Below are 17,637 nucleotides of genomic sequence, written 5' to 3' on the forward strand. Positions count from 1 at the left end.
TGTCTGCAGCTGTGGAATTGTGAAGATGGTGTTTCAGGCAGGAACTTTTATTGTCTGTTGCATAGCTGGAATATCTTTTTTTATTTGATATGAATGTGTTCGCAATGAGAATATCAGAGAAGGGCCATCTTAGTGTTGTAATAGAATAATGGGAACAAAAGTTATTCCTAGCTGAAAAATGGCATTTGTGGTGAAGGATCACAGATTTTGAGATGAAAAAGGGCTTTCTGGTTGCTTGTGGTAAGTCTGTGTAATGTTTACTTCTTCCCCTCTGGTCCTAGCCACACACTTCTTCCCACATCTCTACACCATCTTTGAGGTTGTTGAATTCTATGCTGGACAGTGCTGGGCAGGATCTAAGCCAGTGGAAAAGTAACCTGAAAAAAAGCCCCAAACCAAAACAATTTTTTAAATTTTTTTAAGGGGAGGAAGAGTTATGCTTAGAATCGGTTCTGTGAAGAACCCAATGCGCGCTTCTGCTGCAAAGAAAGGTGATGGGAATGCAGAACAAGGAATATTGGTGAGACAAGAGAAAGCAGGATTTCTTTGTAAAGTGAAGAGTTATGAGGTGAGTTACCTGACTAATCCTCTGGAATATGGATTGGTAGGCTCCATCCTATGGCTGCTTTCCCAGGCGATGAAGTGGGAAAAGCTGGGGGAGCATGGAAAGGTCTTTAGACCAGCTACTGGATTTGGTGAGCTACAGGTGAATTGGATGAAGGAATGCAGTATTTATGGGTCTTGGCAAGTTCTGATGCCTTGTTGCTCAGCACCAGCAGCTCTGTATTTGATTGAATACAGTTTTGTAGGCAGTTCTCCCGGTGATAAGACTCCCATAGGTCCCTAGGAAGTTAAGTGATAATTTAACAGGATTTTTTAGTACTTGAATTTTTTGATTTATGCACAGATAGGAGAAGTTAGTTTTAAGATTGGTCCATGAAAGTTAGTGGACTGCAGTCAATTTGCTCAAAAACAGACAAGAAGAGAAGAAAGGTGAGGGTGAGAAGACAATGCAAGTGTCCCAGGTTCTGCATATTCTGCTTTAAACACTGGTCTGTATTCAGTTTCAGTTGTGACATACTGTATTTTCCTTTGAAGTTGGAAGTTTGAAATCTTAACCATGTATTTGGTTGCTTCACCAGTGATCTTAGCACTTTGTAGATGCAAATCTTTGCGTGGAAAATACTTAGCAGATTAACCAGGAACTGGAAAGTTCCCTGAATAGAATACTTCCAAGTCTGATGTTAATGGTGTATATAGTTGATTGGTAATGCTCTTTATATGACATAAGTAGTCCTCAGCAGAAGTGGAAAAGAAAAAAGAAAACAGATTGCATTACAATACTACAGTATATCAAGGCTGGCTGTCTTGGGACTCAGAAGGTAGCATGATCTTAAACTTTTAAAAAACATGTATTAATGCTGAAGTAATGACGCTATCTATCCTGAATGTTAACCCACAATGAAATCTCTGTCATTGCCCTAAAAAGCACTGAATTCTCTGTTTATCTGATTTTTATTTTCAGGCAAAAATGGCACTAGCAAACATTAAATATTGTGTTTAAATATTAAACATCAAAGTGCACCATGAATTTTTAATAAGCCAATTAACAAAGAAATATCTCCATTTGTTTCTGTGCAAATGTAAGGGCAGTGCAAAGGGTTCAGCAAAAAGAATGTCAGATGCGATGAAAGCAAAGCACAGCATTATAAAGCAAAACTGCAGCTTCCAGAAGGTGCATTATTAAATCCAAATAATACTTTGAAGAAAGGGAGGACCTGGGATCTTTAAAAACATCTTAATTTTGGGAAATGCTTGAAGGATATAACCTTTGAATCTTTAAAGGTTCATTAATAGGAAATGAGTGCCCTAACTTCTAAGTGACATGACTTACCTCTAACATGAAGGTGATGAATGTTACAGAAAAGCAGAACAGCAAATTGTGTAGCTCTAGCTTTTCTCAAATGGGAGTGTATTTTGATAGGGAAGTATTTCTTCAAGATGTTATTTCAGGCTCCTGTTGCTGATACTGTCAGGCAAATTTGGATGATAGTTTTTTATTGTAAGGCTATTTCCAAAATACAGACCCTTCTCCACCTGGCAAAGTACTAGGAGGTTGTGCTTCTGGAAAGCTAAGAAAGTAAATGGGAGCACATTTGTAAGTAGGACTTTCTTTCATTTGACACAATTAACATGGAAATGCCTTGCCTCTAGCTAGCTTTGAGGCTAAGATGAGCACTTGTGAAAGAGTTAGATGTTTAATAAGGAGAACATGAAGTTAATGAGTTGGGACAAAATTTGAAACAGTCTTATTTCTGGGCAAAACAATGTGTGCAGGCGGCATCATTCCAGGAATCTGTGGTTTCAGAGCTGAAGTGCTGTAGCAGATGAAGGCTAACACAAAGGCCTTAACCTGTAAGAGCAGTTCTTTCCCTCATAAACCCATAGCTCATAGAACCTGTTGAGAAAACAAGGAATTCCTGGTGTTAACTTGTTACTCTTTTTTATTTAAATTGTGAAATTGAAGTGGTAGGAATAAATTTCATGTGTTTGATTATTTGTGTCAGCAGTGCAGGTTTTCACAGCTTCCACTGAAGCACCTCTTGCTTCTCAACATCTAAGACGAAACGCAGGACTTAACATAGCCTGGGCTTCCCCATTCTTTGTATTGATTGTTTTCTGCTGCTGAGGTGGGAAAGATCACTGAATTCTCATTCAAGAGCAACTGTTGCATTCACTGTTTTTTAGCTTTCTGGAAGAATGACACTACATTTTCCCTAGTGACAAAGCATGATTGCTGTGGTTTATCAGCATTTTTCTTCCCGCTGCCTTTTGAACTTCTAAAAATCTACTGAAGTAGGCTTCATCTAATCTTGACTCTGAACTCCTCTCACTGTGTCTCAAGTAGACACGCATAACCTCCTCCTTTCCCAACACCCTTGCAAATCACCCCTCAAAAAAAAAAAAAGCGCCTTTTAGACTGTTAACTTTCTGAAGGCAATGGGACATTAAGAACATTTATCAGCATAGGAGAATGATGTTAGAGTGTTTCCCTTGGTGAACACCCTGCATGAAATAGCCCTGAGAACAAGCTGTTCTTTTTTGCTATTAAAGCACTGCTTTTCCTGGCACTTAATACCTCACTGAACTCCATTGTTAGTTTACAAGACCTTCAAAAATTGCCTTGGGTCTGCTATTTTAAAGCCATTGACTTAAGTGCAGAGCTTTGTGCTGTTCTTTTCTGCTCAAGGCAGTCAGTCTCTGCACCTTTCTCAATTCACTATTCATTATGTATGAACAGAACTTACATATATACTGGAAATCTACAGTGCTTATGATGGGATCACAACAGATGCAGAGGAGATATTTTTCATGTTTTCGTGTTGTAATTGGGTTAGCTTAAAACACACAGGAATTAGTACGGGGTCCTGTTATAAAAAATTGTGTAAAGTTTGCAGGACCTAAATAGGTGGTATTCTTTCCTCTTCTTTTTGTGTGGTGCCTATGAGCAGAAAGAGCTTTTCGTTTGTTACCTCCTTTCAGTTTCTACTATTGAAATACAGATGGAACTAAGTACATGGGAAGAAAGATGTTCTGATAGCAGAACACTCATTGTAGTTTAAATACTTTGGGCAGATCATTTCCTATTACATTGATGGTTACGGCTGGAAGACATTCTAGCAGAAATCAGTGGTATCGTTCCTGTTAGTGCCCAATTGTAAATAATTTATGAATGTCCAACATACTACTAGTGTGATGACTGAGACACAGAACTAGAACGCAAATAAATGCATTCTGTAATCAGATAAATATTCTTATTGTAGTTTCCTATCTGTCTATCAGTATCCATGAGCTGACTGTGGTTTTCTCAGATTCCTTCAGTTAAATTTACTTAAATACCTTAGGTTTTCATTTTACATAGTCATATTCTGGTTATTAATGACATAGGCTTTCTATCACGGATTATTTGCAATAGTTGCTGGGAGTCAAACTGAGGAATTGATTTTGTTCTATCAGAGGTTACTAGAAACTTTCAGCAGAGAAGTCAAAGCTAATTCATTCAAAAAGTTGAAATTAATATGCGGAACATTTTTATTTTTTTAATCCCTCCATCACAATCTCAGTCTTTCTTTTAAGCCTTGAAGCAGAATTTAACTTTCATCACTTTTGTTAATTAATCCACTGGTGGCCATGGCAGAATCCCATGAAACAGTCCGTATATCTCAAATGGCTATGATGCTGTGCACCACTAGAGTGGGAAGCTACAGAGAAGCAGCATGTCCTTCAGCTGACGAGACAATGATGCCTTCAGTCTACTAGTCCTAATTAATTCACTGAAAACATTATTTCACTGTTATCAGTTGACAAGTACCTGAAACAAATATGCTTCCCACCTGCTTTACATGGTCTTGCATCATGTATGGCATTGCTATTTCTACAGCTTCCAGAAATCTTGAGACAAAAATATGGATATGGTATGAATCATGCTGGAATACCAACATTGTTGTTTTCCTTGTATTTGAAAGGGAGGAAGATCACAGTCAAATGGCTTGCCAAACTTAGATAAGTACAATATGATTTGTATGTAGTGGAAATTACAATTATCACTGTTATTAGTGTTATTATTTTATTATATCAGAGGAAGAGAAATGCACATTAGCAGGGTGTTCTGACATAATCCCCCAGGCTGGATGAACCTTATTTAAATAAAAGAGGAAGGGTAACTTCATTAAGCATAACATTGGAAATTGAGGCCCTGGTCTAAATAACTTATAAGGATATGGTCAACCTAACACGCATAGTCACTGGACTTACTCATATAAATGTTATTGTGTTTGTATGCATCTGAGATCTGGCCTGCACAAAGTGCTTGAGATAGTATTGGTCCTCATTTATTAAAGTCAAGGAAAGAAGGGAGATAAACTTTTCTTAGTGCTCAGTGCAGGCAAAGGAAAAAAGGGTAACATCTGTCAGCCATGTTGTCTTTTTTTTTTTTTTTTTTTGACTACTGTTATCTATGATACTAGCAAGAAAGGCAAATTACAATACATAAGATTGGCAATTAAATCAGAAACGTTTCTGTATAGCTACGATTTACAGTAGTAACACCTCTTCTATGTAAAGTGAAATAGATTTGTTGAGTATTAAAAAAACTGAACAATGACATAGAATAAGACATTATCTTTGGAGTTCTAAAGGCACTTAAAAGCCCTAGGCAGTTTATGTTTAATTGGCTCTCCAAGGTAGAAAACAATTCTATCTAGACAAATTCCTTAACATACTATCCTTCATCCCTACCTTGGACTTACCTGTCTGAAGGAGAACTAGAGGAGAAGTAAAAGTACATTCCAGCCAGAAAAGTGGGTAGGTCAGTTGCCCACCAAGCAAATAATTCCTGAGTGTCTTGAGAATTTGGTATAAAAATCAATAGTGTATTGTGTTCTATATTATGTCCTATTTGAAGCAAATAATGCTAATTCAGTAATTGCTCTTGAGAAAAACAATTACTGAGATTGTTGCAAAGTTGAACAGCTTCAGAGAAGTTCTGCCCTTCATAAAATGATTAATTTGATTAATAGCTGGCTATTATTCAGATTACAAATGGTTGCTTTCCTATAAGAAGTTTCTGGTCTGTAAGCAATCAGGAGGTATGAAGGTGAGTCCATAGATGCTCAACTGCCTGAAAACCATCTTTCAAGAATTATATGTCTGTGATTTTGCTTACAGAATCTTTGGGTCATAAAAAAAAAATCACATTTTTCTGCCTGTAATAACACAGTTCAAAGATCTCTGCTCCTCAATGATTCCACACATTCTGCATAGATACAAGGTCTTTAAGAAGTAAAGCAACCATACCAATGCACAACTAGATTAGCTATGTAACTGCCAAAAGAGAGGATTCCAAAGGGTAACATGGGAAATCAGGACGAATAACTGTAAATTTTGGGACAGTATGAGAAAGATACAACTCATACCCAATACCAAGTTTTAGCTTAATTCCAAACACAAGAATTGTGGCTGTCATGAAGCACTATGGTACACGTAATCTCAGTTGAAAATGAGTATTTGGTTATTCCTGTATTCTCTTCCTCATTGCTCTATAAAAATGCAATGCTTGTGGATTAGAGAATTTTTAAGGTTGAAGAGGAAACGAAGATAAGTAAGAAGGAGGAAATCTTGACCTTACTGATTGGGGTGGAGAACCTTCTTGTTGACTTTAGTAGATGCAGTCTGTCACTTTTTATTAAAAAAACCCCACAACATCATCACTGAAGAAGCACTGCCATTCAGGCATAGTGAGCTAATTCACCTTCAGGTGAAACATCAACATTCTCCCCAGTTCAGGGGAGAAAAGAAATATAATATAAAATATCATTTGCCCTTTTCAGAGCAAAAGGGATATTTATGCAGAAGTGAATTGACTATCATATTCAGAGAGTCAAGATAAAAGTGTATGTGTTTACTCTGCTTATGTTTCTTATTCCAAAGATTAGCTCTGACATCCTCGTTTATTGATTAGTCTATTCCTCCCCCAGATTTCACTCTCAGTGGTTATTTGTTCAACAACAGTGCAATTTGCCAACAAGATACTTTTTAGGCTCCATGTTGGTTCCACTAGTTACTGTAAGTACTACTAAAGTGAATGGAACTGCTCACTGAGTAATTAAATAGACTGAACTCAGTACTCAGAAAAACCTATTGAGGCATATATTTAACTGTCCTGCATGTTAAAATTATGATTGCAATTATCTTGTGTCTATGAAGTCACTGTCCATACACAGTTAGCATGTGAGAAGGGCACAAACTCTAATCTGATCTTTCTCTGTTGTTTTGTTATACTTTCTGGGAGTGAAGGTATAGGGGATGCTAATACTGTTTCCTTCCTTCATAATCTCCTTAACTACATAACCTCTCTTTTCTTGCTTCCATGAAAAGGTTTCCTCCAAAAAAGGAGGGCAATCTTACCCTACCACAGATTTGTACTGACTTGCTCAGTAAATTTTTCTCCTTTCTCCTGTATTTCTGAAATAATATTCTGATAACTACTAAACATATTTCACTGTATCTGAGTTTTATGGTTTGGAATGGGAGATGGGGCTTTATAAGAGCATCCTGGACTCTCTCCCTCTCTCCTGAAGCAAATGAACACCCAAACAGAGCGATTATCAAGCAGTCACTTAGGAACAGGCTAAATCCGGAGCAAAAGACCTGAGCAGGAGCATGCATATAGGAGCATGGACCAATGTTGCTAACAAAATGTATTCTGTCCATGGGAAAATACCACGAACTTCAACTCCACTCACAGCTATAAATTTTCCTCAGGTAAGTGGCTTAGACAACGTTTTATATTTTTTAAGTTTTGGGGGATATTTAAAACATTTATCTTTTCAGACAAACAATAATTTAGATTATTTATCAAGACATTAGTGACCTCTTTCAACTGCATCTTTTGCTTTGGGATTGCTTTGGAAAAAGCACATGTTCAAACTCTGTTTCCTGAAAACAAAAGGAGCAAATGATGCTGATATTATGCTGTAGCTGCTGAAAAAGATAATTCTTGGATTTGGAAAGGTGGGCTTAATTTAAGGAGGGCAGAACACTACCTTCTTACTTGTCTTAGTGGACTACGCTTAACAATGTTTGAAAATTATAATATTGACTTAATACACACATTACCCATACCTCAGCAAAAAGCACAGAGTTGATAGACACTGAATTAACTTGAAGATTTTATAAAATATTCTAAATGGATGTTCTTAAAATAAACTAGCAAAGATTCATTTTTGTTTCTTGATGTTTTGTTTGTTATTCCTGCTGCTGTGCTGCATAATAGCTAAGTAAGCCTTTCATTTCAGCTCTTGGGCGACGACTTTATGATACCAAATCTTGGTTTGTAGATTCTGATACCGGTGTTCTTTATCTCCTTAAAGGAAGTAGCCCTGAATAAATAAAATACTCTATAGTATTTTGAAATACCTTTTTTTTCTTGTGAGTGATTTACATTGCAGGTGATACAGTTTTGTTGGTGTATTTTTATATGTTTTATTTTTATAATGATATGCTGGTGTGAAGGCAGAAGACTGAAGAGGCCATTTTTTGATCTACCACAGTTCTTAGTCACTTCTCTGCTTCTGCAGCTCTTATCCTTAATGCAATTTCACGTATCCAAAACCACAGTGTTTGCCTCACAGTGCAAAGATCCGCATTTATTCTATGCTTTCCCTTTGAGAATAGGAGTGTCCTTAGTTGAAAGAAAAAGTCATTTCCAGAGCTGCACAGGGAAGCTTCTACAACAGCTGCCTGCACTGTATTTGTACTGTGGGTAAGTAGGGGAGTTTGAATAAATATTGTAATTAGGAACATAATAGCACATTTTGATTGCTTTAATAAATAACACCAACATGAATATTTTCTTAGTGGTGACACTAATGATCATTAATGGCCAAGCCAGTTATCTTTACAGTACGAATTCTTAGCTGGAAAGCCTAAGTCTTGAATACAAGACATGCTATTATTGAAATGGAAAATGAATGTAAAACCTTGGTATTAATCTCATCAGTTTACGATAATCCTCAAAAATATAAAACAGAAATAACAAAAAAGATGCCAAACCTTGTTTTTCCTTTGGCTTTCATGCACAAATAATAGGAAGTCACATGGACACAGCTGGATTCCGTATTTATGGAATTCCGTATTTACTCACTATATGCAGCCTAGATACCTTTGTGCTTCAGCTCTCTCAGGATTCTAAACCACACAGCAAGTACCAGAAGAGGTTTCATACTTTCCAAAAGGTATGTTATTCAGCGCTGATACTGCAGGCTTGAGGTAGTGCAAGCAAAAGAGATGGCTTTGCAGGGGACTTGTATCAAATGCTGGCTCAGTCATATACAGAGGCTTGTCGTCCTTGGGACTGGCCATTAAAAGCTATTATGATGGCAGACATACTTTTCTTTTTTTCCCCATTGTGTGCTACTTTTTAAAGCACTTCCAGGACTTAATAACACTTTTGACAGAACAATGTCTATTTTATCTAGTTTTCCTTTGAAAATGGTTACGTGCATGTCTGTTACTGTTTTCCAGCAACAACTTTTGAAAGCATTGATCAGTTTCAACCCCATTTGAAAGAATTCTCCACATATTTAACTAGGGGAGAGGAACTGAAGGCTGAAGATTAGTTTCTGTTTCTTAAGTGTCACATTATCCATCAAGAGGGTCATGCAAAGGTTATGTCAACCATCAAAAGTCTCTAGACTTCCAATTTAGACATTAGAAAGTCCTCTAAAGGAAATATACCTGCTCTTAGAAGAAAGTTTGTTGGTCTGCTCCTCTATGGTGCTCATGGAGCTATTTGCTTTTTGCGGTATTCCTCCCCTTCAATATAAAAAAGACATTTTGATCATTAAAATGCATTGATGTCATTAAATATACAGCATTCCGCAAATCAAGTCTTAAAGATTCTCTTTGGATAATGTTTTACAGACACTACGAAAGCATGTGGAACAATCTGCTTTCTGGCATTTCTTCATCAACAAAATCATCCAGCTGTGGAGTACTGAAATCACACTTGAAGTGTCTTGTAGGAACATGGATGCACAGCACAGTGGTGATGCTATGTGACATTGGCTGTGCTTTGTTTCACAAGAGGTATCCATAATGCATAATGTTCTGCAGAACTTGTGGAAGCTTTCTTGCATCTTTGCCAGAACACATTGCCATCTCTTGTATTTCACGATACAGGGAGAATCACAGACTCTCATGAAGAAACGTCGCTGCCTCCAGGTTTTTGCTATCTTTTATCAGCGTATCAGTCCATCAATGACAGGGCTATAATAAATCTGTATGGAGACCTCCAGCTCTATCATATAAAACACTTTCTGTCAGCTTATATGAAGATGGTACCTTTGCAATGATGTGTTGTAGGACCTATTCTCAGTTACAATTTGAAATGCTTGCTGGAATACATGAATAAATCTTTTCACTGGTGCATTTGTTGTGGGATAAAAAGGTGATGGGACATATTTAAGATGATTTATCTTTGCAAATAATTGACATTTTTCAGAAGTTAACTGAATTTCATGGTGACTTGAAATCTGTCCAGTAACTCTAAATTGTAAATGATCATTTTCAACATCTACATTGAGTTACAGTCATATAGAACACCACCCATTTAGAATGGACATCTACGGATTTAAAACACTTCATCTTCTTTAGTATTATCTTCAGAAGATGATGACCATACTTTTTAAATGATCTGCATATATTCTGTATGGGCTTGAATTTATTACTCTTTTTTTCAAATAACAACCATACCTACTGCGAGTAAAACATACTATAGTTAGCTGTTGCCCATGTCTTCTGTTTAACCCTAGTTTGTCTGATGCTATTGAAGCAGGCCAAGTGTAAGGTTCTGCATGTGGACTGGGGCAATCCCAAGCACAAATACAGGCTGGGTGGAGAAGGGATTGAGAGCAGCCCTGAGAAGAAGGACTTGCGGATGTTGATTGATGAGAAGCTCAACATAACCCAGCAATGTGCGCTCGCAGCCCAGAAGGCCAACCGTATCCTGGGCTGCATCAAAAGAAGCATGGCCAGCAGGTCAAGGGAGGGGATTCTGCCCCTCTACTCTGTTCTTGTGAGACCATACCTGGAATATTGCATCCAGCTCTGGAGCCCCCAACATAGGAAGGACATGGACCTGCTGGATCGGGTCCAGAGGACGGCCACAAAGATGATGAGAGGGTTGGAGCATGTCTCCTATGAAGACAGGCTGAGAGAATTGGGGTTGTTCAGCCTGGAGAAGAGGAGGCTCCGGGGAGACCTTATAGCAGCTTTCCAGTATCTGAAGGGGGCCTACAAGAAAGCTGGAGAGGGATTTTTACAAGGGCATGTAGTGATAGGATGAGAGGTAACAGCTTTGAACTGGAAGAGGGGAGATTCAGAATAGATATTAGGAAGAAATTTTTCACTGTGAGGGTGGTGAGGCACTGGAATAAATTGCCCAGGGAAGTTGTGGAGGCCCCATGCCTTGAGCTGTTCAAGGCTGGATGGGGCTTTGAGCAACCTGGTCTAGTGGGAGGTGTCCCTGCCCATGGCAAAGGGCATGGAAATAGATGTTCTTCAAGGTCCTTTCCAACCTAAACCATTCTATGATTCCATAATTCTCCCTGGGATTTTTAACAAAACTTGCCATTGACATGATGAAGTTTAGTACGAATTTTAGGGCTAGGTTAAACTTAGTATGCATATCTTAATTTGCATGCCACACAGAAGTTATTCTCTTAAACTCTTCCAAACTGAGGGCATTTTAATTTTACCCAATTTAGTCACATAGAAACAGCTGATTTATTATTTCATTCTATATATAAAAGTGGAAATGTGCTGCAGTGGTTTAGGAAGGAGTTAATAGAAAAGTTAATAGCCACAGTCATAGGAAAAAGAGTCACCTGCCGCATTAGCAGGCTCTGCAGACTGGAAAAAAATATAAATTTTATCTCCTACTATGATTAGTAAACTTTCCACCTTTAAATGAGCTATCTTAGTAACACTGTATACTGTTAAAGCCTGTTGATGTACACAGTCCAGTCTTCAGCTAATCTGTCAAGAACGTTTGCTTCACCCACATGGAAGATTTTAGTTACCTTTGGAAAGATTAGACTGAACATTTCATTTATTATTCTAATAGCTGATAAACTGTACTCAGTTTCACTTTCCTAGCTCTGTTTGGGTTATACTTTGCTATTGTGTACCTAGAGTAAAAGAGTTGTCTAATCACAAAGGGTTGCTTATTTTGGTACTTATTCTGAAGCTGTACACAGAGTAACCCTAACACAGCAGAGCTGGGGCCAAGTGTTCCAGAATACTTCTCTGTAAAATATGATGCACTTATATCAGGCAATTTTTGAGGTATACAGAGTGAGCAAGCTTCCTTCAGTTTTAATGGAAGGACTGCGTGTTGTAAGTTCTACACTTGATTCTGGCATAATCTTTTTTGGTCCTACACAAGATTACCCGTACATGAATTCCCTCCATTTGCACCTTCAGATCACCATGGTTTTTGTAATTCTACTGTTGTATGTATATATTTCATTAAGAGAACTAGATTTCGTTTTTTTAAAAAAAAGAAGTCAGAGGTATTCACACCCCCCGCTCCCCAAATATCCTTCTCCCTTTTAAACATGAGAATCTCAACTGCGGAATGCTCTTCATTGTCCTTTATTAATCATATAGAAAATTTTTACTGGTGTTTGGGACCTTCACAGTACATGCTCCTCTACTTCCAGATTAAGAAACTCTTCATCTTCCTCACGCCATTGCACAAGTCTTAATTTTAGCCTCAGCATATCTATGAAACATTCAGTATTGTCCTCAAGGCAGAGGCCCTGCGGATTTGTTGAGTAGGTATGAATTTCAAAGCTCAATGTAAAAACTGTCCTGGTTTTTATAGTATTCTTTTTAGGAAAGTAATTGTAGTTAGTTATAATACTTGTCTGCAGAATGAGAAGACTTGGCTAAAAATTATAAGGTATTCTACTAATCGAGTAGTTTTCTAATTTAGCAATTAATTTTAGCTGACCTACAACACGCAGTTGCATACTTTGGTCAGCTTGCAAAATGAGAATTACTTCTATTACCCTTTGGATTTCAAATAGTAACCAATATAATATTCAACGTAATATGTTTCAGAATTAGGTTTATTGTCACAGAACCAGTATTCTGTTAACATTGTATTCTCTAATTTGAAATTTGGGGAATATTTTTATTTACTTTTTATCGGTATTCAAACTAACATTTGCAAGAATGTTCCCTGGTGTACAACTAAACAACTCAAAAGTCAATAATAATAAACTTACTATATGCAATTGATTAATGGTAATCCATAAAGGAGCAGATGTTTTATGTACTGTTTACTCTAATTTTCTTATAGTTAACTTGGAAATATCTTGTGCTCACTGCAGCATAAAACCTTATTGTCAAAGGCATGAGACTGGATGTTGCTGAGAAAGGAGATCTGTCTTCAAGGACTTTGACCCATGTGCACGGGAAGCAAATGGTGTTAATGATTTAAGTCAAACGGCTTACCTCCTTTCCCCCTATTTTGACAGGGATTACTGTCCCTTGGAAACATACTTTCTGCCTAGTTTAAATAGTAGCAGTGAACGGCAGTGTAATGGGAATAAATTTCCTTCAATTAACTTCCAGTTGAGGGGCAGGGGGACAGAAGGTTTGGTAACAGCTTTAACCTGCAAAGCTGAGCACATCTATCAGAATTCTTGGACCTGGGACTAGTTTAATACAAGCAGCTTGTATTCAGGCAGTGCAAATGAAGTAAAATACTCTATCTCTTGGTGGGCTGACCATTTGAACAGTTAGGGATATATTCACATGGGGCATGTAATTTCCCTAAGTTCTCGGTGTAAGCGGCGTAAGAAAGAGGCAGCAGCACAACTTGGCTTCTACAATAACCTGTCTCAGTACTCGGTTGTATTGAACTTTGATGCACAACCTGGGAACTCGGTTTCCATGGATTTAGTGCTAATGGGAGATGAATCTGGCTTCTGGCTTCTCACACTCTTTATTTCACGTTTTTTTGGTACAAGTTGGAGTTTGTGAGGGGACTAAACCTGCAGTACTGTTGTCTGTGCCCATCAGAGTGTACTTTCCCATAAAGAAAGCCATTCAATGAGCCATTGTTTGGGATACCTCCAAGTACTTTTGGTATTGATTCAGTGGTGCTTTTTGGCTTTGAATTACTAGCCAGCCTTGGCTCAAAAATGCTCACTCTGGTATCTTACTCAGTTTCGCATGGGGGAACAGAACAGACAATTATTGTAACACAAGAATTATGTGCTGTTCACAGCTAAAATGAGATTAATGCATTCAGTCTTTGAAAACCTCACTAAGTTGTATTTGTATCAGATCTTTAGGAGCCATCTCCTGGCCAGGCATGGCTTCTCCTTTCTCTTTCTCTACCCGTGAGGAAAAGCAACAGTCATTTCATTTTTACCATACCCAAAATTTCGTAGGAACAATAGGGACTGTTCTAAAGCTTTCAACTTGACATTTATGGTTGGGAATGAAGTAATCAAATAAACAACAGTGACCCCTTGGAGAACTTAACTTCTTATTAGTACTGTGTTTACATTGGGCAAAACAGCAGTCCCAAGAGGGACACTGAGTTCATTGACTCCGTTTTCATGCCCACCTTCTCTAAAGAAAGGCAGGAGGCATTCACAAGCATAGAGGTTTTATGCCCTGTTGATATGATGTCTTCACAATTGGAGGAGAAGAGTCTTCCGAACTTTGAAATGGTTTCTTTCTCTCCATCTCTATATGTTGACCAGTGTAATTGAAACATGTAAAACTGGGAAGTGCAAGTAACATGGAAAAGCATTGCTCCCCACAGGAAGTGAAGATGCTTGTTACAGAAGACTGGATAACTGGTGACTCTAAGTACATGCCCTATGGTAAAACCTCTAAGAAAAAAGTAGTAGCTTTCAGGGGTCTGTATGGAAATTATACGGAAACTCTGAAAATAAAAGGGCTTGAATGCTAGTGTCAATGCCCATCAATCTGCTGCTGCCATGTGCAGTTTCAGTCTTTCTTGTTTCTTTGGGTGGTTGTCTGGAGAATTACTCTTTCACTAATCTGTGAAATCACCTTTTTCCTCTCAAATTCTTTAATAATATTCTCTCACAATAGCTAACAGCCGTGTTTTAAGTGTTTTTTGTTTGTTTTGGTTTTTTTTCCTTTTTGTATTGAAATGATCATGTAACATTTTAATTCCATGGGGCAGAAACTATTTATTTCTACTCTGGTAGTATAGCAACTCTTGCAGTGGGAACCTCAGCCTTATTTATCATGCAAATGATTGTTAATATGCTATTGAAGTGTTTATCATAAACACTACTTAGGATAGAAATGCTAAACCACTGGATAGCTGTATCATGACAGCTCTTTTAATTCCTTCCTAAATTGTAAAGATAAGGTACAGAGTTCAGATGTGAGTTTTTCTGAGACTTGGGTAATCCCTGGTTTTGCTTCTCCATCACATGGAATAAAACCAATCTCAACTGTATGCCTGGAGGATAAATAAAATGGATATGAACCACGGAAACCATGGAAACTCACAAAATACATTGTTTGGTATCGCATAGTATGTATGAGGATATAAGGTTTTGCTAGGATACTTTGAATACAATGCAAACTACTTTTTCCTGGATGGTCACAGTGAAGATGAGAGTTAGAAGATCCTGTAGGGTAAGGCATTCTCTTTCTTCATAATCGCTAGAGCTATAGGGTTTTTTAGGACACAGAAAAATGCTACAGCAAAGTCATTGTGTACTCCTACATGCTTTAATAATGGCTGAAATTAAAAAATCAGCTTTTCCTTTGCCATGTGAATAGACGAACATGCACTTCCATCTATAGTCTCTCTCCGAAGTATGACATTATTTGTATTTGCAATTTCAAAACCATAAAAATGTACAAACCAGAACTCAGTTCACAGGCTAAAACTCTTCAACATGACAAGAGGTATAGCAAAAGTGCTTATGACAAAGCAAAAATCCAGCATTGCTCAACGAGCCTGTTTTTCAGTAATTCAATTCTATGCAAGAGATGCGGAGTAAATTCTCATTTTGGGACATACACGATTCCCAGTGATTTCATAAGGAATTAAGTTACACACATCAAGGGAAGAACACCCCTTAGGAAGACCTTCTGGATGACTGCAAATTGGTTTTGTTTAGCTACTTCAGAAAGATGAATTAAAAAAGTAACCTGGGTCCCTATCCATCTCTAATTTAAGATTTAGTGAAGCGGAAGTAATTTAGTGGCTGCAAGTGGGGTAGAAAAGACAAGAGTTGGAATAAGGAATTGCTATAAAATATAAAGCAGATACAAAGACTATTTCTCTGTTAAAGGGTTTGCACGATAGGCTGTGAATAATTAATTATACAATGTCTAACTCATAATAATTATGGAGGCAAGCAAATTGTTTCAAAAGGTATCTTTTACAAATATTTTCAGGGAACTCAGGCACATTCTCTTGTCAAGACAGCTGTACTGGAGCCATCTCTGGATTGCCAGCATGTGGATCACAAAGAATGCAAAGCGTTCTTCTAAAATCAGTGGAAGAGCACTTGGATATTCCAGAGTATTTACTGACTATGCCCATAATCACATACGGACACCTGTTCATTGGATGTACAAAGAAGTAATTAGCCGAAACACTTTATTTACAGTGTATGGGAGTAAGTGTGCTTATTGGTACGAGGCGTAAGAACACAATTTTGCTGCCTGTTTAGCAAATTCAGCTTTTATTCTCTAACTATTTGCTGTCCAGAGTTTGCCTTCTGGCATAATTTTTCTTTAATATGTATGCAGCAAAAATGACCCCTTTAAACACCACTTTCCTAAGCTTCGGTTTAGCTGCTGTAGTAAGCTGGATTTTATTTTTTTTTACTTGTTTTGCAGACTTTGCTGAAGGCAAATGCATACTTTACTCCAATATTTGCAAGATCATATTGATTTCTTACTTGGCAAAACATTTTTAGTAGACCTCAACTCTGCATCTCAAATTACACAGCAATTCCTGTATTGCAATAGTTCAGTTTCAATTTTAAGTTACAAGTATGAGAATATGTTGTGCAAAACTTGTAATCTTTCAAGAGACCTACTTTTCTATAGAATGGGAAAATCCAAATTCAGATAGAGGTCTGAAAAACGCTAATGTGTTTCAGAAGAAGAAATGTTCCAATAAATGTAGCAGAATTCATTTTTTTTTCTGTAGAACACTGTCATTTACAATACTTTGCTTCATGTCATTTGCACAGCGCTTCAATCCACTCAGATGTTTTAATGAAGATTTACCTTTCAGTTTTAAATGGTTATGATACAGATTAGGGTGGGTTTTTTTTGTGTTCCCCAGAACACTTTGGAACAGGAACATATGACTAAGCAGAGCAGATTGATCATGACAGGCAACTCTGTAATAGGATCTGCAAGATATCATGAAAGGAGTAACAAATCAAGCGGGACTGAAATACACTCGTAAGAAAAAGTTTGTTAATAAGGAAGCAAGAGCTTTTAGCTTTTACAGTAATATCTTCAATGAGCTGTAAAATGATACACAAGAGGAAAAAATCCCAGACCTCATAGCACTGAATTTATTAATAATTAGCCACTGCTAACTCCTCAGTGAGGCACAACTCGATTGGAATAATAAATCTGTACTATTCAGGTTAGTTATTTATAGCGGGCAAAGGAAACACTCTGGTGAATGCTGGTGGTGCGAGAGCATTGGAGAAGCTATGAATCCTGAAGTTTATCTCGCGGTCTACCCCACCCTTGTCGCATGGCCTTCCATTGACTTCTACAAGTCCTGGACAGGGGCTGCAGCTCTTTGGCAGTTCACTTTAGTCTCTCTTTAAAGTGGAAGGTACGCTGGGAGGCGCCTTTGTGGGTTGAATACATGCAGAACATGACGTTGGGCACTATACAGTTAGAAAGGACCCTAGGTCTGGAGCAGAGGGCAGGGTTTCTGGAGCCTTGACCTCATCTGCGAGGTTCTCTCCAGACCTTGTGCCACCACGCTAAGGGGACCCCGCCACGCTCGTTGCCTCTGACCCCGCT

General features: G+C 37.8%; 1 protein-coding gene across 1 annotated transcript in view; it reads left to right on the forward strand.

The window, feature by feature from the left end:
* The first annotated feature begins 466 nt into the window (after positions 1-466).
* Positions 467-17,637, forward strand: part of PRUNE2 (prune homolog 2 (Drosophila)) — a 159,460-nt gene continuing 142,289 nt past the window's right edge. The window contains exon 1 of the mRNA XM_009882758.1: positions 467-568. Within this exon, the coding sequence (XP_009881060.1) occupies positions 467-568 (102 nt within the window). The remainder of the gene's footprint in view (positions 569-17,637) is intronic.

Source organism: Charadrius vociferus, unplaced genomic scaffold (genome assembly GCF_000708025.1).
Source record: "Charadrius vociferus isolate BGI_N301 unplaced genomic scaffold, ASM70802v2 scaffold560, whole genome shotgun sequence".
Lineage (NCBI taxonomy): Eukaryota > Metazoa > Chordata > Aves > Charadriiformes > Charadriidae > Charadrius > Charadrius vociferus.